At 36.0% G+C, this 20,956-nt stretch overlaps 1 protein-coding gene across 8 annotated transcripts in view; it reads left to right on the plus strand.

Moving 5' to 3' along the window:
* Positions 1-20,956, plus strand: part of IBTK (inhibitor of Bruton tyrosine kinase) — a 68,937-nt gene that overhangs the window by 11,926 nt on the left and 36,055 nt on the right. For all 8 annotated transcript variants that reach the window (XR_010883802.1, XR_010883803.1, XM_067294059.1 and 5 more), the window contains 16 exons: positions 135-231; positions 1,468-1,592; positions 3,201-3,311; positions 4,550-4,720; positions 5,903-6,020; positions 7,816-7,996; positions 9,193-9,316; positions 11,457-11,634; positions 12,757-12,934; positions 13,839-14,435; positions 15,780-15,866; positions 16,828-16,910; positions 17,004-17,041; positions 18,814-18,910; positions 19,318-19,419; positions 20,296-20,413. Coding sequence is in view for 6 of the 8 variants with exons in the window: in XM_067294059.1 (XP_067150160.1) it covers positions 135-231; positions 1,468-1,592; positions 3,201-3,311; positions 4,550-4,720; positions 5,903-6,020; positions 7,816-7,996; positions 9,193-9,316; positions 11,457-11,634; positions 12,757-12,934; positions 13,839-14,435; positions 15,780-15,866; positions 16,828-16,910; positions 17,004-17,041; positions 18,814-18,910; positions 19,318-19,419; positions 20,296-20,413 (2,405 nt within the window). In the remaining 2 variants the exon portion in view is untranslated. The remainder of the gene's footprint in view (positions 1-134; positions 232-1,467; positions 1,593-3,200; positions 3,312-4,549; positions 4,721-5,902; positions 6,021-7,815; positions 7,997-9,192; positions 9,317-11,456; positions 11,635-12,756; positions 12,935-13,838; positions 14,436-15,779; positions 15,867-16,827; positions 16,911-17,003; positions 17,042-18,813; positions 18,911-19,317; positions 19,420-20,295; positions 20,414-20,956) is intronic.

The following is a 20,956-nucleotide window of genomic DNA, read 5'->3' on the forward strand; positions in this document are numbered from 1 at the left end:
ACTTGAAAGAATCTGAACATTTTCTTTTATTAAAATTAAAATTCAACTAAAGATTTGTTTATCTGGCTTACTTCAAGCTGTGGAGTTAATTGTAACTTTTATGGTTCTCTCTTTGCCCTCCCCTCTTTTTTCAGCATGGTGTTAGTCTATACATTCAGGATAAAGAAGGCTTATCAGCTTTGGATCTTGTGATGAAAGACAGGCCAGCTTATGTGGTGTTCAAGAAAACAGGTAGGAAATCAAATAACTTAAATTGTACTTTGCAAGGAGGTCTGTTTCAACAGCATATAAATGTGTGTACCTGTTTAGACAAAGTTTTATATTTCTAATGAGGATTGTATAAATTGTGAGATAACAGAAGTTGTGGGGTCACTAATGTCATAAGACTACAGGAACAGCATCTTAGCAATAGGCACAGAATGTGTGTGTGTAGAGAGAAGGAAGGAATAACAACAGGCTTTGACAGAAATAAAAAATGCAAAGTGATAGTCTCTTTATTTGATTTCAAGTCATTGGAGGAACTTCAGTGTCTTCAATAGAGCAGTTTATACCACTTCTGTGGCTTTTGTGGAAAAGAGGGGGAGATATGTTCTTAAATCTTAAAAATACTTTTTAGGTGAAGTAATTTGCAATAAGCTAATTACAGTCATTTTCAAATTGCAGATGCTGTATTTAAAATGAGTACGTGAGAATAACTGTGAGCACACAGGGTTTTTTGCACAGGAGAGTAGTTATTTTCCATTATTCTTTGTTTATTTTCATGCTGTTCATGCTTTTTATCCACTTCTTTCCCCTTTTCTCCATGCCCATGTTTAATCTGGCTGTACAGTGAAAGCTGTTCTTTTTAGTTTATGCTTCCAGTTAATTTAATTATTTTTGGTTACACAGATCCTGAGTTTTGTGTGTTTTTTTTGTTTTTTTATCTTGCAAAATCAATTTAAAATTCTTTAATTTTCATAGTAGTGGTGCAACACTGGTCAAATAAATTAATTCCAGTTTCTTATCCTCTCAGTTACAGTGATATTTCAGTAGTGTTTTCTGATGAGTATTTTAAAAATCTGTAATGTTCATTTTTGGCTACACCTCTCTCATTTGAAAGTGCTTATGGTTTTCTTACATGAGTATAACCTTTTTTCAGGAAAACTTTTTATTGAATTGAAACAGCATGTGTAACTTAAGGTAGTAGGAGTAGTTTTATGAAAACCTAACAAGGAAGAATGATTGTGTTTTCTGTAATTGGAAAATATTTATAAGTGTATGTTGACTGTTTTCTATGCATTAATCTCAAAATATAATATATTTTAGCATCTTAATTATTGTAACACTATATCTTTTAAAGTTAATTTTTAGGTAAAACAGCTTTTGTCTTCAAATTTTAAAGATTAACAGCAGGAGATAATTTTCAAATTCAGTACATGTGAGACTGCTAAACTTACAAGCTGCAGAGAGAATTTTTTTTCATTGCAGATCCCACAGAAGTCTACACTTGGGGAAATAATATTAATTTTACTTTGGGTCACGGTGGTCAGCAGAGTAAGCATCATCCTGAATTGGTGGACCTCTTTCCACGCAATGGCGTGTATATCAAACAGGTATTCTCAAAGAATTATATGGGCCCCTTTTTCAATGAACCTGGGAGGGAAACATCATCAAAGATGTCATTAACTTTTGAAAATTCCTGTGGAAAATATAACTTTGGGTCTGATTTCTCCTAGTTCTGTCTTGTAAGTGGTCTCCACTTATCTGGTAAGACTGCTTAGAGGGCTAAGGAGCATTAGATCGTGCCTGCTATATTATGTCCCCTTCCCCCCTCCCAGGAAAACATGGTTCTCTGATAGAGGGGGTTGATACCTGTTAAATATTTCCAAGGTGAATCAGACTTGCATATCATTAAGTAAATAATTCAGAAGCATGATACTTCTGTAACTGTTTTGAATTTCTAACCTTCTGTGCACCTCTCACAGTGAACTGAAGTGGAACAATGAGTATGATACGTGTTGTATAAAAATGCTTTTTGTGTTAAAATCAGCCTATGCTGTTACAGCACTCCTGCTGTAACAATAGCTTGTCCCTCATAATTTGTTGTGACTTCAGTTTAAGATTAATTGGAAGTTTTTAAATACAATTTGAAAAGCAGTCAGGGCAAATGATTTGTGCTGCAGTCTTGCTTCCCGCAGCTCTTCTGAGTATTCTTACCCTTAACACTGAATCTTTTGGGCTCCTGTTAGCCTGTCAGGGCCATATTTGAATGCATTTTAATAAATCAAACTGCAGATCTTTTCAAGTAGGTTAATAAATTTAAAGCCAAATCTTTGTGTTCCTTGCAGGTTGATTTGGTATTGCCTGTGCTTTAATACTAGTATCTTGCTCATATTTTCACAAACAGTTAAGAAATCATTACCTTTGAGACTATTTGTAGTTTTGTTTAAATCTTAGCTTTTAAAAAGGTTTATCACACAGGCAAAGAAGTGAAATAACTAGGAGTACACCTAACTTCTGTTATGTTCTGTAGCCATACACATAAAATCAGGGGAATTCTTGTCTAAACTGGCACATTTGCTAGACTGTGGGTTAGTCTGTCCTGGGGACTCTATATCCTGGACCAGTCTAGTCATTAGATCTGTATGGAGAGCAGTCATTACTTTGCTATATAAGCAAAGATCAGGGCAATACATGCAGCGGATGTATCTCACTTTCGGGTGAATTCTCCTTTCTCTTAAGAAGTTCTTTGGGGAGGTTATAGTGACATGTTATAATGGAAAAGTCTCTTGGTAGCTAATCGAATTAACTTTAGGGCAGGCTTTTCAGTATAGTTGAGAGGACTAACAGCATAGGCCACTGTGTAAGTTGGCAATCATGTCTCTTTGCTGTGTTTTACTTCTGTGTAATTGACATTTATCTGTTTCCATTTGTTAGTATTAGTTAGCTTTTATGATTATCATATTCAGGAAAGTTGCACGTAATAGCCCTTTGATCAGTTATATTCTTTCAAAAGCACAATTTAGGTTGTTTAAATCTTAGGATGAAGATTTTGTATTGGAGTATTTTATACTGTTTCATGTTCACAAGTTCTGTCTGTATGGTGATATATATCATCTTTCTTAAAGCTGAACTTCATAAAGTAATTTTGGCCTATGATTACAGATTATCCAAGAAAGCTAATTTGTCCTGTACTTCCCTCCCTACCCCTTTTTCTTCAGGTGGTACTCTGCAAATTCCACTCCGTGTTCCTTTCCCAGAAAGGACAAATTTATACATGTGGACATGGACAAGGAGGACGCTTGGGTCATGGTGATGAACAAACATGCTTGGTATCCTAATGCTATCTAGTGTGTTGTAATGTAGCATGATATCCTTTTATTTCAAACATGAAGTTTAAAAACTGAATTAGATTTTCTGTTAGTGTACTTTCAATGCTTTTTAAATCAGTTTGCTGCTGATTTAAACAAGCAAACAAACAAAAACCTTTCCAGTACTACTGCTACTGAGGTGGAAGAGAGAGGAAGAATGTACATTTAAATATACTTAAAGTTAGCTGGTTATGAAGTCAAACTTCTGTGTTATGGCAGAGTTGGTCTGAAGGCTAACTGATACCAGATAAGTGGAAGTAACTGGTTTTCTGCTCAGCTGACTGCCTGATAGGTTTATGATGCAGTCACATTAGTATCAGGGCTGATGCAAAGAAGACAGCAGTATTATGGGGCTAGAGTGACATGAAAGTGATGGTAGGGTTAGATTTGCACAGCTCTAAAGTGAAAAATCACCCATAACTTTCTTTTGAGTAGTACCTTGTTGTAATATGCAAAAATGAAATTGAAAAGACTGAGATATGGCAATGTAGTTCTTAGACTTCAATATTTTATCCTGTGTACCCTGGTAGTTTATGCACTTAGTTTGCAAAAGTAAGTGCTAAAGATGGCTTGATGCTTTAATTTTTTAAAATTGCTAATATCAAATATCTGACAGAACTTGATATTATGAGGTTGGATGCTGTAGTAAAGACTAGGGTTCAATTTTTAACTTTTTTTTTTAAGACAATTTCAGGATATTAAAATTTTTTTTGAAAGGGAGTAGAAACCACTGTTTTGAAATTGGGATGTTATCCAGCAGAACAAAGGAGAATTTCAGTTAGAAGTCATGAAAGTTAAAGATACTGAACTGCTTCCTTTTTCTGTATTACTAAGTTTGTCAGATAGTTAGGAGGAAGCCTTTATCAGTCATGGTAATTCAAAAAGAGAAGGCAAAGAGGTAATAGTTAATATTCATCCAGCTTCTCTGCAGAAATAGTTTCCAACTTTATTTTGGAGCAGATGGTTTATAAGTCATCTCTCATAGCAGCAGAGGATGTTTCAAAAGGTTCACTGAAAGCACTTTATCATTACACTGTATGTGACAATTCTGTTAATGAGTAAATTGTATATTCAAATGCATTTTCATCTGTATTTCAATATTTGGTTATGGGTTTCTGTTGGTGTAGCTTCAGTTACATATATGGCCATTGGTTATGGTCAAACTCTATCTTTTTTTTTTTTTTTTCCTTCATGTTTAGGTTCCGAGACTTGTGGAAGGTTTAGCTGGCCATCAGTGCTCCCAGATAGCAGCAGCTAAAGATCATACTGTTGTTTTAACAGAAGATGGATGTGTCTACACATTTGGCCTAAATACTTTCCATCAATTGGGTATTCTTCCTCCTCCTTCTAATTGCAGTGTTCCTAGACAGGTAAAAATAACATTGTTCCAAGTGTAGTTGTTTCCTTTAACAAAGTGAAGTGTGAAGATAGTCCTAATAACTTTTAAATTTTTTCAGGACAGTAGAGTGGAACATGAATTCAGATAAAATCTTGATTTTGTGTTACTGTATGTGACAATCTTAAATGCTTGTCTATCTGTGTCCTGATTTAGATTTTATTTTGTAAACTGAACTGTACTAAACTTTGTACTGCTAAATATGACAAGGCATAATTGCCAAAAAGCTTCCTCCTCTCCCCTGAGCTGTTCTGTTGCCAAAATGAAGTAAGAGTAATAGGTATGTATTACTGGAGTTTCATGTTTGTAACCTGTTTTGGATTACTGGATGAGGGATCTAAGAGTTGGGTGGTTGCATCCTTTGCTGGAAGTGCTGTTGGTCCTGGAGTCATAATGCTTTGGGAAGAATAGCAACAGGGAAGAGAAGCAACGCAAGAGAGCCAGTGATGCATCAGGGTATGGTCATCAGCAACTTGACTAAATTTCTTTGGTCAAACTATAACTTACTCTAAAGTTGTGGGTTGTTTTTGAAATAAATAAGAATGACTTTACCTTTTATTGAAAAGAAGGTTCATCTGGAATAGAACAACACTATGCATTAAACCAGTAAAGTGTTATAAAGGTAGGAAACAATAATTGGCCAAGAGAACTATGGAGGAGTGTTTTGGGATACAATAGCAGTATAATGATAGCTGTGTACCCACAGTATTTGCTTTGATCTTGATCATCAAGAGTGCTCTGGAAAATCAAGTTAAATTTGAAAAGTGGAATTAGTAATGTTAGTGTTCTGCAGTGTCTTTAGGATAGTAAGATTTACAAGCTGAAACTTCATAACTGAAACTTTTGCAGGACCTGAATGTTCTTTGGCTGTCACTTCATATATGTGCTGTGCAGTCCTGTTCAGCATCTTGCATATGAAGACAGCCTAAAGGTTTGATTCTAGTTCTAACAAGATAGGCAAAATTTTTGCTTTTTTAATCAGTAGTGTCCCACTTGACAAACTTCTGAAATAATCCTGACTCTTTAGACTGTATGTGCATTGACACCAATACTGCATCCTTAAGGACTTTAGGAGTTAACTGTTGTCAGAAGTTTGTACATGTGAAATTCACCTGTTGCTGCTTAATATTAAGATGTACTTTGAATTTGTGCTTAGGTTCAGGCAAAAACCCTGAAAGGTAGAATGGTGATTGGAGTGGCTGCAGGCAGATTCCATACAGTGCTATGGACTAAGGAAGCAGTGTATACCATGGGTCTGAATGGCGGCCAACTAGGTAAGGTAGAAGTGTTCTGAAAATAAAACCCAGCCATTAAAAGATGTTACTCATGATAAAGCTGTCATCTGCTTCTTTCAATGGAGGCCTGGTTTAAACTTTCTCTTTTTTTCTTTTTTCCCAATCTGATGACATCATCCCCCCCACTTTTTTCTAAGAATATTTTTCATTACTGCCAGTCACTTTCATGTTTTGAGATGATAGGAGCTAGTCAGACTTAGCTGTTATTTGAATTTTTTATAATTCTTTTGCTTTCCATATATCTTGCATGGCCCTGTTACTGAAGACTTTCAGGAAATGATATTCCTGGTTGTGCTGTAAATTTCTCCAGAGCGTGCTTGTCCTCCCAACAGTCTACCTCCTGCTGCCCTTAATAAATCATAAACTAGCATTCAGCTCTCCTGTATGTGTCCTTCTTTCCCCATGCGCTGTAAACATGCTACTGTTAACTTTTCCATGCTAACTTTTTCAAGTGAAATGCTTGCCCATACCAAGGGTGTTGTTCCTCCCCGCCCCCCCCCCCCCAAACAGTGCCATTACCAGAGTTGTCACCTAATTCAGGATTACTCTGGAAGTCAAGAAAGAACCTAATAAAATATATTACCAGCTAGTGAACTCTTTAATTGTATGAGTGGGATATCTTAATTGCTTTTGGCTTTTTTTAATAAAACAGAATGTTGCAATGTTGGTTTGGATCTGCGTTTCTGCAGTTCTTTATCTGTGCAGAGAATTGTTAGCTATTTCTGGTTGACCAGGCTTTGTTAGCTAGTTAGGTTAATTTGCATTAGTCCTGCCATCAGGTTCTGACACTTTCTTGTTTCTTCCTATGTAAGATTGCAAAGGTATGTGATAAAACTTGCTAGAGAAGTATCTTGCTAATGCATATTCTTTTGGGGATTATCTTAATATATGCACCCACCACATAACTTTCTTCATGGTTGCTTGTGTTGAGATTATTCTGGCACCCACATGGTTCAGTGTAGTGCTATATGGAGATAGTAACTTTAATCACAAGTGGTATAGTTGAGTCAGCCTGGCACTGTGATGGACCTCTGCTAATAAACCTTGCCTTTCTAAGAGGTTTGGGTGTAGCCCTGTGCTATCATGACAGGACTTCTTCCAGCTCCAGAGCTAGCTCTGCTGCTCATTTCTGGGTTTCTGTACCTTGATCCATTCTGTGGTGCAGACTAAGTGCACACAGAGCATGGTTATGTTGCGTACACTTTTAAAGATTCTTTGTATTAGGATTCTTGATGCAGCAAAGTATTCATGGCCTGATTGATTTTGTTTTCAGAGGCCTTTACATTACAACTCCAACCCTGTCTGTTGTTTCTTTAACTCCCTGCCTTCATGCTTACCTGTGCTTACAGTAACTTGTAGGTCAAGCTTCTTTGGTATCTTCCAGTGGCTGGAATAATCTGTAGTTTGTTTGTGGGATATGAAGGTTAGTGTCTTGAACTGTAATGTGATCAAATAAGTATCTTGCAAAATACTCTTTCTTTGGAATCGCTCTAAATGGAAGGACAGTATGACTGCAGAGTCTAACCACATTAAATAGCCTGCCCAGTAGAATGTGACTTACTTTTTTTGTGTGTTTATCAAATCTTTAAAGTTTGTTATTTCAGTTTATGGTAAACTAGACTATCTGTCTAATTATTTTTGAAGATAATTTATCTAACTCCCTATAGAATTTTTTAGAATATAAGTGTTCTTCAATGTAGTGTAGTAAAACGTACTTCAAATGAAACAGTGTGGAATGTCAAATGATGTTTTGGGGGCGGGTTGTATTTTCTAGGTTATCTGCTGGACCCTAACGGAGAAAAATGTGTAACTGCACCTCGCCAAGTTTCTGCTCTACACCATAAAGATATCTCTGTGTCCTTGGTCTCTGCAAGCGATGGTGCTACAGTATGCGTTACGGAAAGAGGAGATATTTATTTACTCACAGATTATCAGTGCAAAAAGATGGCTTCAAAGTACGTGTTACTTTTCTAATCTGTGCTGAAGTATGATAGGTAAAAACTTCGCTGGAGTCTTATTCTTGCAAACTGTTAAAAAGATTTTGTGTTCAAAGTGCAGATGAGAAAGTGAATCTTCCTTATTTCTTCTGTATTTGTGGTAATTTTTCATATGGGCTGCACCATGCTCTTGTGCCCTCCCTCTTTTTGGAGGGGGGAAGGGGTGTTAAGGCTAAGGTGTCAGTCAGATTCACTAAAGACGTTTACAAAAAACAATAGTAAGGGGAAATACTGAAAATGGTATTTTTATTCATTGGTTAGCCTGAGTTCGTGTAAATGCATTTTCGTAGAGCCACTGAAGTCTTGCTCTTCTATTTAGTTATACTGTTATGATTCTGAATTAGTAAGTTGGTCTGTATTTCATAATGCATATGTAGGTATAGTATGCTATATAGAATAATTTAGGTTAGGAGGTCATCTGGTCCATATGCTAAAAACTGAATGTAAATTCCGTTGAAGAAGTTGGGTCCCATGCCTCATAAACTTATGGAATTGTTTGATCTCATTCTCTCTTGGTTGATTTGCACTAGGAGATTAGAAGAGGTAATTAGATGTTTCCCCAACTCCCAGCTGCTTTTCAGCTTCAGTTCAATTTCTAACAGTATTTGTTAACGAGTGCTAGCTTAATGATTGTTTTAGACTCAGTTTTCCACGTGATTGACTGAAGGTACTAGCACTTGGAGAATGTTAATACCACCATTTTCTCCACTGTTATACTGAGAAACTGAAAATAAGCAACTTGTATGGTTTTGATCAGCTAAAAAAAACCCCAAATCCAGAAAACACTGGCATACTAAGATATGAGGATGGCTTAGTGGTATAAGATGGTACTTTAATGCAGACTGTTAAAATGTGTACTGAAACTTACACAAGCATAATTTCTGTAATGCTGAAGATCAGTTTATGATTTAGTGTCTTCACTGTGGGATTTTGTGAGGAACTTGTGGATATAATGTGATTCATTCAGTGCAAAAACAAAAAAAAATTAGCAATCATGTTAATTATACCAGTTGGGGGGGAGGGAAGTAATTTTTCAGTGTCACTACCTCCGCTATATTTTTTTGCTGCCTCTTTAAATGAAAGAGATACCTCTGTCATAGAAGCAACATCAATATATTGTGAAGAAGTACTAATTACTTTTTGTGTTCTTTCAGACAGCTGAACCTTAAAAAAGTTCTTGTTAATGGGGGATATTTGGAATACAAGGTAGATACCCAGAATCTTAAGGAAAATGGGGGTCAGAAGATTTGCATTTTAGCGCTGGATGAAGCTGGAAGAGTAAGTTGCGTCCCTAAAATCATAATTATGTAACAAGCTGCATACTGATATGGATGAATTTGGAACCACTTGGGCTCTCCTGGCAAGCCTTTGTTTTGATTAAGAAATCTAAATGAAACGTACCTTTGGGGAGAAGGGGAAAATACCTGCTGAAATAACCAAGTAGCTGTATTTTATTGTTTTGCTTTAAATATAAGTTGACAGGATTAAAATCTTGCATAGCAAATACCCAGTTCATTTGTGTAAAGCTGCTAAGATAGGTTCTCCCCCCCCCCGCACTATGGGAGGACCACCAAAGTAATGTACAGTAGTGTTTTGTTTTGTTTTTAAATCAGTGAGCGCCTAATGGCTTTTTAGTGGAGTTGCAGACTCCTTTACTCTTACATACATGTGTCTATATAGCTTATGTGATGTGTGGGGTTTTTTTGTTTTGTTTTTTTCTCTCTCTCTCATCTTTCTTCTCCCCTACCTCACTGCCTGCCCCATCACCTTTCAGACCCACCACAAATTGTGTTGGACTTAAAATGTTCAGCTTATTCACAGAAAAGCGTCTGTTTTGGAGATATGCATGTTGTATTGCTGAAAAGTTGCAGCTAAACCGGGTGAATAGCTTAGTTAATGCAGACAGTGTTTTTTTTTTTTTTTTTTTTTTTTAGAACTGGAGCACTCTGGAGGATTTTATTGTTCCTTACCTTGTTCTTGAGTAACACTTTGTAGACCACTTCATAACACCAGACTGTTCTAGATCAGCTGACTGCGAGAGCTGAACCTTCAGTGCCATCTAGTGGTGCTTACAGAAAGGTTTTGTTACTGAAATGCTGCCTGCTTAAGTCGTGCTTCTGTATCAAAGTAGAGGGCAGCGTGTGTATTTCCCTTTCTTTCCTTGCATTTGATTGATTTATGTTTTGGGATGATTTCAAAAACAAAAGTCTGTCTCAGAAAAATAGGTGTGTTTGCATTAACGGTGATTGAAAGATGCTGCATCACTTCACAGCAGCTGTCACTTAACGTGTACTGTTGCCAGTTTAATATTAGGTTATTAGTTGTCTCAGAGATCATAAACTTTGAGTTCAGTATTTGTCCATGTGAGATCTAGCCTCTAGTATCTGTGGTATTGACAGTGCGCCTTTGACATCTTTGGGATACTGATTTAGCAGTAAGATACTTCCTGCATTGGTGGAGCTATGTCAGCCTGTATCATTTATCTTTGCATGCTGAATGCTGGTAAATGCTGGGATCTTTAGTGCTTTAGGCAGTGTAAATTACTGAGAAAGGAGAGGGATGGGATCTTAATGCTCTTATTTCCTGAATCAACACTTCCTTGTCTGGTTTGATTGTCTTCCCTTTAAGGCTCAAGAGAGGGGAAAGGGAAACAGGTTACTCAGATTCCTTTCCTCCCTCCTTATGTAGGTGTTGTCAGACCTGTAACAGCTGATCCAGTGGGAGGGGAGGAAAGCCCAACTTTAGCACCACTGATGCAGCATCCAGGCTTTACCTTGCTTGGGGTTGTGGCTGCATGCCCACTTCTTTCTGATCTCCACAGTGCACCTGGCTGGGGTCCTGGTGTGCATGCAGTACTTTACACTTCTCTTTCTCAGACTGAATGTTTCTAGGTTTATTTTTGGTCATGATCTCCATTTAAAAAATACAGCCCTCTGAAGGTACAGAGAAACCTGAGATTTTGTCAAACAATTAACAAGAAATGGTTTAAATTCTTGGTGTGCTAGCTTTGAATGTTATCTGGTTTAGAAGAAAACCAGTTAGACAGATCTGTAAATTAAGAACCTGCTCCTTGACTCCCTTCTCCCACCTCTTGCTGTCGTTGTTGAAATGTCAGTAAAAACTGTCCTGTAGATGACTGTGAAGATGATTTAATATTCAGAGAAGCTTTTTAAATGCAGTCATGGACAAGTGGATCTTGATGTCATAACACCATTTCCCTGCACCCTTGTGAGATCTTTGTAATAGATGCTCATACCACTTTAGGATAAACTTTCAAAGAATGTGCAGTTTCTCCTTTTAAATGCAACTTTGAGATGGCATGTTCCTTGTTTTTAAGAAGTTTTGTAGTGTATAACATGTAACTGCTTTTATATAAGGATTTCCCCCTTTCTCTGAAGAAACATTATTGATATTATAGGTGTTTTGTTGGAAGTCATCTAACAATCCTATGAAGCAGTGTCGTTGGGTGTATGGCCGGCAAGTCTTCATGTCTGATGTTGCTTTAAGTAAGAATGAAATCATGTTCGTCACACAGGATGGTGAAGCCTTTACAGGGAGATGGCTAGAAGAAGGAAAAAAAAACTCAGAAAAGAAAGGTTAGCTATGACTTTCTAAATTGTTTTTAAGTACTACAAATCAATATAAAAGTGTAATTGAATCTTAAATCTCTTTTGTTTTTTGCTGCTTGATCTAATAGTATTATGTGGTGCATTCTTTCCTCCATGGCTGACAGTGGGTAGTGTTGATTACTGCTGTTTTCTTTTTGTAATAGTAAGTTTTACTTTTTATTTGAACTTTATGGCTTTATATTGCATTTCTACTTCACTCACTATCTAGCTTCCATCTTTAGTTTTATAACTCCATTTTTGCACTCTTCACAGCAAAATCTTTCCTCTCTTACTCAAAATAGTGTTAGATATTAATTTTGCTCTGTCACTGTTTTTCTTTATTCTCCATGTCATATAGTACTTCTCTCACTACAGAAGCATCAAATGCATCTCCTTTCACCTGTCTTTGTCCTGGTGCTGGTATGTGTGTGCAGGCACTCTGTTCTTCTTGATTTTTGATGTTCTTTTTGTAGTTTTACTATCTTCAGGGAAACTCCAGAATCCAGATCTGTTGACTAGTCTACTGCTAATTTGTAATGAATGAGAACTTCTATTTTCGATGGTTTTAAATGTGTGTGATGAATGGGTGAGCATGTATTCTATGATCCAGTTCTTCAAAGATAATATTTCAGTATTCATATAATATCATTGAAAAAACATGATATCTTGGTTTTGGGATGACTCAAACAGATATAATATGAAGTCTAAAGACCTGCTCAGTCTTCAGTCAGTGATTATATTATGCCTGATCTAACTGATTGGACTGCAAAAGAAAACAATCTTGCACTGCTGTATGTTGGTAAACAGCTTCCTTTATTCCAGAAGAGGTTGCATTAAATGTTAGATGGAGTGCTTTCATTCCATATGAAAAGGCAGCAAAACACTTCCACAAGAATCTTCTCGATGAAAACTATCCTATGTGTCACTAAGGTCTTATTCTTAAAACACGTCTTCCTGCATTTCAGTTAAGTGAGCCGAAAGCTTCAAATTGATCCAGCCTTACTCAGTGACTCCATTGATGGACTTACAGAAGTCATAAATTTTGCCTTTTCATTTTATTAGTTGCATTTTATTTAGCTTGACCTTCCTATGTTTGTTTTATCTTTTTAGCTGAACTTGTATCAAGCCTTCAGAATTCTTCATGTGAAGTGTCTTGTCAATATGATACGAATAGTATGTATGAAAGAATTCGACTTCAGAAGCTTGCTTTTGTCCACCGAGCTGTTAGTATCGCCACAGATGCTAATGGATGCAATTTTGCTGTTTTACAGTCAGATCCTAAAACAAGGTATATTTAAAATATCAACAGCTGTAATTTTCTTTCTTTTTTTTTTTTTCCCCCTCTAAAGTATTGATCAGAAATGGGGGCAACCATATTTCACCCCTCTCCTCTCTTTTTTTTTTTTTGTGACTATAATTAAATCATTCTGCTTTTCGGAAAACAGCTTTCTGGCTCGTGCAGAAATCTCAGTAAGTGTGATTATCCATACTGTTAGGCTGAGAATAGCGCTTTATTAGTAGACAATTATGTTGAAATTATGCAAGTAAATAAGTTGTTGTCTTTGGGTAATTACAATTGATAGTGTTGATATTTTATCTAAAGTGTTTAAAGCAGGCATTTGCAATATATTTCTTATCACACTGAATTTTAAGTACTGTAGAAATTAATCCCATGAGTGGTCACCATTAATCAGTTCTTAAAGGAAAGTGAAATGTGGATCTTTTTTTGGGGGGGAAAAAATGTTTAAAGAAAAAATGAATAAACAGAATACTGAATGATGATCCTTGCACACTCATATTAGTTTCCAGTGTGTCTGATACCTGACTAAATATTAGTTTTTTTCTTATTGCTTTGAATTGTAATATGAAATACAGTAAACATTTCTGGTTTTCCTTGTTTGAAAAATGACATGAAGATAAGATAGTTCTGATAATACATCTTTAGTGGCTTCATTATAAAGAGAAAAATGTTATATTTAATATTGTGATCTTACATAGTGTTTTCAATTGCCTAAATAGCATATTATTAGTAAATATGTAATGACTAGGACATGAAATTTTGATTAATCCAGCAAAGTAAGAAAAACTCAAACCAAAACTACCTCCCCCTCTTCACTAGAGATGCTGAAAAATGTAAAATTTTATGTAGCTTGTAAATAGTGGATTTTTTGATGGTTTTAATTTTGTTCTAGTCTCTATGAAATTCCAAGTGTGTCATTATCAAATTTTGGAGAGGATTTTGGCAAACTGTTAGATGAAACAGATGAAATGGACAGCATCCATGATGTGACTTTTCAGATTGGCACAAGAACTTACCCTGTGCACAAATACATCCTGGCTGTGCGCTCCGACTTCTTCAAGAAGCTGTTTGTTTCCAGTGACAGTCAGCTAGATGCTCCAGATGTCTACCGTAAAGATGAAGATGCTGTTGGATGTGATCTTTATGTAATAGAGAAGGTTCATCCAGATCTGTTTGCATACCTTCTGCAGTTCATATACACTGATACTTGTGATCTTTTGACTCATGGTTACAAACCAAAAATCATGCATAAAGAAAAATCAGAAGAATATCAAGATATGTTAATTTCTAACCTGAACAAAATGAGTTTTGATGAAGATGTTAATGGAAAGTCTGCATTTGAGATTTACAGAAATAATCAAGTGCAAGTTATAAATGAAAAACAGAAGAGCAAATCTAAAAAAGGCAAAGTTGCTGGTGAAGAAGCTAACCTCATAAAAATGTTGCAAAGCGTTGCAAAGAAATTTGGACTCAGCAATTTAAGTGGAAGGTATGTTAAGGGAAATACATTTATATTCTGGCAACGTCTCGATGGTGTGGTTTATTTAAGCTGATCTAACTTCAGTTGGCATTAAATTAGAAGGCTGGTTAGAGTCAATAAGTCTGCCTTTTGGTTGCAAGTATAAAGGTTCAGCATGCACCAGAGTTTAAAAGCACACAAAATGTCACCTCTTCAATGCAAGATCAGCTTGTTCTGATGTTTGTTCCCTAAGAGAAAACGTGTGGCCTTTTGAATAATGTCAGAAGTAGAATTCCCTAGCATGATTCTGTATTTAAAGCAACATTTTCCAACTGGTGTCTATGTCATGGCAATGTGCTGTTTGCCCTTTATTCCGTTCTAGTACCTCTTGAATGTTATTTAGAACATCTAGCCTGTATGTCTCTGGGGCGTGAGCTCTCCGAGGCTTGACATCTAATGCAAATGATCCGACTTTCCAAACTGACTATCATAAAACATCGACACCTGTTTTGCTGGAGACAGCTGATCTCATTGAGTGTTTGATTGATGGACTCTTACGCTGTGGCCCAGTCTTCTAACTTTTTTGTAGATGATGAACATACATAGCATAAAACAATACAAAGTAAAGCTAAATACCTGTTCAACTGATGCTCTTGTAATGTTATATGAGGAAACTAATGGAAATGAAATCAAATATCTCTGAACTATATTATTATTATTATGATTTTTTTTTCCCCCCTGCATTTGTCTCCTTTTAAAGGAGGGAATGAGCTCTTTCAGGGCAGTTTTCTGCACTGTATTTTTGGTGTACGCTAAATAAACAAAGATGTGAAGCTGCTACTGAAACGTGGTGCCCAAGTAAAACTTTCATGGTAAAACACTTTCCCTTTGAAAATACAGTTTCCTAATCTACCAGCAACACCCCTGGATCTCTACCAGCTCAATTCAGAAGCTTCTTTCATGAGTTAGGATGTTGTGCTGAAACACATCTCTTCTATACCATTCCCTTTACTTACATTTATTGCTGCTGGTCAGATATCTAATTCCTAGATTTTTGACCCTGTGATGATGGGTTTAAGCCTTAACTATAGTAGTATAGCTTTCATTTAAGAGAAATAAGATAGCTAAGGTTTAGAAGTAATGTCAGATAATATTTTACATCTGCAGTGAGGACTTTCAAGAAATAACCGGTCCTTTCTAGTTTTCTGTGATATGTAGTTTTGATTCTTTTTCATATTTACAATATGAGCCTGCTGAAGGGCTTCTTGAATCTGTATGGGTTTTTTTTTTTGTGTGTGTGTGTGTGTGTGTGTGTGTAATGGTTGGAACTGTATATTAATTGTATTATTTATTACTGTTGTTGGTGATTTGCAGATTGGATGGAATCAGATTAGAAAATGGAAAGATAAATGTTGTCAACAGGAAAAATGGAAACAAACCAAAGCTGAATCAAAAGAAATGGTAAACTTTTACAATTGAGTTGTTTTCTCTCTGTCATCTTTCTCTTCTGTCATCTCTTTATCTTTAAGGATAGGCTGAGCTTGTTGAGCCATATTTTAACTTTTGGTATACATGTCTCTTTCACAGTAACTGATGTTTGGTTAGTTCTCTGTAGCCATTTATACACTAATATATGAATTAATAATCTGGGATAGGTTATATATGGTATATTTTTGGTTCTTTCTGTTGTACATTGACATGTTTTGTGGATTAATTGTGTTGTAGAATAGTAATGGCAGGAGAAATCTTGTGGGTAATCCGGCCAAAATAGTTTGACTTTTGCCAATATACTTACAATGACAGTCAAACTATGTGGACTAGAAATAAGCAAATGTATAATGTTTTTCTAATGAGGAAGGTCTCCGAAATATCTTTCAACAGGATAAAAGTGTAAGAAATTTTTCAAGTTGCTTGTTCTTTAATTCCATTGCTCTGATGAGATTATTTATAAGATGGGGCTAAAGCTTGAATAGTCTACGTATGTAATAAAAGCTATGTTATGTAAAACTAACTTTTTCACAGAATTTGGATTATTTTACTCTTAAAATGCAATGTCAAATCTTATGGTAGCTATTGCTTTAATAGGAATAAACTTAACACAAACCACTTGAAGTTGAGTAAATTGATTATGGCAATTTTTGGTCAGAGTATTTTGAAACAGTAACTGACAGTGTTTTGAAGAAAATACTTAGATTGAAATGTCTGTGCCTTTTGAGTAGTATTGCTTTGGACAAAAAAAAATCCATATCCTGAAGCTGTCATGCCTGTTCTATTAGGTTCACTTCAGTTGACATTATTAAAATTGAGTGTATTTTATTTGAGAAGTCTTAACTTGCTAAAGTAAGCAAGCATTTATTGTAGAGTTTATAATTTATAGTTCTTCTGAATAGTCATAGTTCTGATCCCACTGAATGTCTTCTAGTTCATACCTCTGCGATGTGACCCTGAAATCTTTGGATGGAAAGGAATTCCCGTGTCATAAATGTGTACTTTGTGCAAGACTTGGTATGTGTATATACATACATATATATATATATTTTTTTTCTTTCTGTAACTGAAACTTTATTGCTTCTCAAACTGAACCTACTTTCTTTTCAGATTATTTTCACAGCATGCTAAGCAACTCATGGATTGAGGTAAGGTTGCTGATAAACATGTGTAGTGTTAAGCTTTAATGTATCAAATAAGTGAAAGTGTTATTCCAAAACAGTTTATCCTAAATGAGGGGGAAAGGAAGAGACTAGATCTTTGGATCCTGTTTCAAGGAAAACAAATAATCTTTGATTTATCTAAACTGAGATTCTGTATTATATGATAAATATAATAATGTGTATCAAAGGAGATCAAGTTGTTACTTTATTTTAGAGGTTTATATTGAGCTAGTTCATGGGTTTATAAAAGCTACAGGCCTGTTCTTATAGAAGATGAATGTTCTTTGGATGAATTTTCATGTCCCTTCTGTAAAAGATCTTACAATGTAGATAGTATTCATGCAGTCTGGAATAGCTTTTCATATGTACTGAGTGAAAGATGCAGCAGAATAAAGAATTAGTATGTAGAATCTCTATTTGAGTTCTGTTGCTAAAGAAATGGAGGATATCAAGGATGGTCTGGGCTATTCCACTTACTCTCCAGCTGCTGCTTCAAAAGGTGCAGATCTTTTATTTGCCCTGGTTCCTGTTTGCTAGCTGTGTGTCAATGTCCTGGTTGCCACTGGGCTTCATAATGCCACTAGATGCCTCTTGTTTTAAGTGTCTGAATACCATTGCTGATGCTTAATGAAAGAGGAAAGGTGCGAATGGATAAGCGGCTGAAGGCTGAAACAACGTGCAGGAGTTCCATCAACTTTCCTTAACATTTGGCAATATGTAAATCTAAGAGCCGGGCAAAATATTGGCAGCTCTTTTTGCCAAGTAATAAAACTTTACCTATCCTCTAAGTTTCTTTGCTGCCTTTTCCTCAGTTGTCCCTGAGGAAACTTTTCTGAAAACATTTTGAGATGGCTGATGGAAGAAGAGGAGGGGAAAAAAAAGTCAAATATCCATTTTATCAGTGAGTTCTGTATTAGCTGTGTGAAGTTCATAAGTTAAATCTGTTATTTCATAAGTAAAACTAAATCATACTGGATTTGTAAGTAAATATATTTTTGTGAATCACGTGCTCTAGACTTTGTATCAAAAAAACAAAAATCTTAATGCCTGTAAGAGTTTTTAAACTTGATATAGGAAATACATTGGTATCAGTCACATCTCCTAAAGCAAGAGAAATATTTTAGTATCAAGCTTTGCTTCAACACCACCTGAAAAAAATGGAAGCTGTTAAGTAGTGAAGCTGCATGAATTTGAATAATGTCAAATACACAGTTTAATGGCTAATGTTGACTCATGTAAAAGCTTTGCCTTAATGGTTAAGATAGCTCTTCAAATGGAGAGATTCAGAGGACCTTATTTTCTGAGGGATTAACAGTAGTGGCTAAATTAATCTTTCAGTTTGTTCCTGCCTGGAAACTTGTTGATTTCATTAGATCTTTTACCCTGAAAGGAATTGAGTTCAGTACTTACATAGGGGGTTTATGTAGCTCTACTTTAAAACAGCTGTGGGTTAAGTAATGCAATTAAGGAAGACTGTCAGAGAAGACCCTCAAACTTCTGAAACACTCTGAACTGTTTCATGGATATTTATTCAGTTATTCAGTTTTGCAAGATTTTAACTGTTCCGCTGCAAGTGATTCTTAATTGAAGAACTTGAACAGATTTTGTGCGCATACTTAGATATTGTTTGTCTTTGAAAATGTAACCCTCAGTCTCAGTGACTGGCTAAATATAATCTCTGTTTCAATTTTGCATTTTATTTAAAGTAGTTAGCTTCTCTTATCCTTTTTTTTAAAAAAAATCCTTTTGCCTTTTAGGCTTCCTGTTGTTCAGCTCTGGAAATGCCGATCCATTCTGACATACTACAGATAATTGTAGATTACCTGTATACAGATGAAGCTGTTGCAGTAAAAGGTACCAGTAATATATTTTCAACAGCTATAGGTCTTGCAAGTCTTTTATTTTTTTTAAATAGAAATTTGGTATGCTTGCTTTGATGTTTTATGTAGAAGATCCAAATTCATGTGACTCTTGCTTTAAATATTGAGGTAATGGGTGTTTATCTCAAGCCTTGTCATACCCTTTCTTTAGCTTGACAAACTCTTCAGTATTCTTCCCCCCCCCCCCAAAAGACTGCCTTTTGCCCTCTTCTAGACTGTTGCTTGTTCTTAGAAAATCCTGTCAAAATTTGCAGAGCCAGTACATTTGTCCTCTGCTAAATCTCACTGAAAGCTGCATGTATTGTAGTTGCCTAAATGTCTTCCTCCAATTTGCTCCATTAGGATTTGCCCACAGTGTTTATGTGACACTTTGTTTTCCAGATTCTCAAAATGTGGAATTTATATGTAATGTTCTTGTGGTGGCAGACCAGCTTCTTATATCCAGACTCAAAGAAATCTGTGAAGTAGCCATTGCAGAAAAACGTGAGTTCTCCCATTTCTATTATAAAGGTTTAGTGATTAAAATACACTTATGTTATAAATGTTAATGTTCTTGCCTTTTTTTTTTTCTTCTTTTTCTTCTGTATTTCACTAGAGGATTACTTGCTTATATTAATTCCCTCTGGTTACCTTTTACTGTTCATTGCGCAGCTGTAATCAATTGCCCCTTTAGTCTGGGTGATGTTCTAGGTTAGCATAATTTTCCTTTCCTGATGTTCCCTTTTCTTCCATCTCACCCATGGGAGGGGGGGAGGAGGTAAAGACAAACCAAACTTTTATTTTGGCCAGTTTCTGTCCTTTTTCATTAAATTCAAACTCCTTGTTTTTAAAACATGATAAAATGAATTCTGAATTCCTACTTCTGTGCTTGTATTTAATTTTCCTAGTTCTTCTGCTGTTTGAGACTGCTGTGTTTATATGGCTAGGAAGAGCTTCCTGTTCTAAAAAACACTAAATTTGTAGCTCAGCTTCATACACAAACGTAGCATGCAACTTTTGGTTGGTGTTTCTTAGTGACTTCCATTTGTCTCTCTCTCTCTTCCCACTCCCCCCCCCACCCCCCCCCCCCCCCCCCCGGATCCCCGAGCTGCAATATATTGAAACTGATACATTTGAACGTGGGACCTTTCTATTACTGTGAAGCAGCCATTGCATTCAAGCTGCTGCCAAGTTTTGTGTGGAGCTTGCTGTCAGTTATGGCCGTTTGAGCATTAGTGTTTTCTCTAGGGATGGAAAAGAGTATTTTTTTTTCCTGATATGTTTTAATAACTTGATCATGCTGTGTAGTAAGTTTTGAAAACTGCTAAATGAGATTACAGCTTGTTATCCAGTTTAGTTAGTTGTGTTTCCTCTTTGCAGTTACGTTGAAGAATGCTGTGGAGCTGCTGGAGTTCTCAGCAATGTATAATGCTGAACAGTTAAAACTGTCCTGCTCGCAGTTCATAGGACTCAATATGGCTGCTTTGCTTGAAGCAAGGTAAGGAGGGATGCAGGGGTGTTTTGGGTACAAGCTGTTAAATTCATATACTGCAAAAAGCCAAAATGGTTGGAGAACTAATAAGGGCAGGTAAGTGTTGAAATGCAACTGAATGCTGCTAGCTTAAAAAGAAGCTCATTTATGTGAAACAGGGACTGATTAACTAGTTACCTATCTGTGCATATTTTACCAGTGCTATAGTACAAGAAGACTGTGTTGCAATATGGCATGAAGAGCCTGGATTAAGGGGAAAAACTTCTCTTGAATTCTGTGGCATTTGAGATTAGGCCTAAGTTTGTTCAGCATTTTTAAATTTATTTTTGAAGATGTATAAAACTACTACGTTTTTGTGGGTTTTCTGGTTTTGTTTTGTGTTTGTTTTTAATGCAATAGTTACTGTGCTAATTGAATTTATTTTAAGTAGGCTTATTATAGCTGGTGCATTTTCTAAAGAGGATGGGCCTGCCTTCTGGTAGTCTCTTTGCTTTAACTGCCTGTAGCAAGGGCAGAACAAATGACTTGTGCTTACTTACCTCAAAGGTT

Source organism: Apteryx mantelli, chromosome 3 (genome assembly GCF_036417845.1).
Source record: "Apteryx mantelli isolate bAptMan1 chromosome 3, bAptMan1.hap1, whole genome shotgun sequence".
Taxonomy (NCBI): Eukaryota; Metazoa; Chordata; class Aves; order Apterygiformes; family Apterygidae; genus Apteryx; species Apteryx mantelli.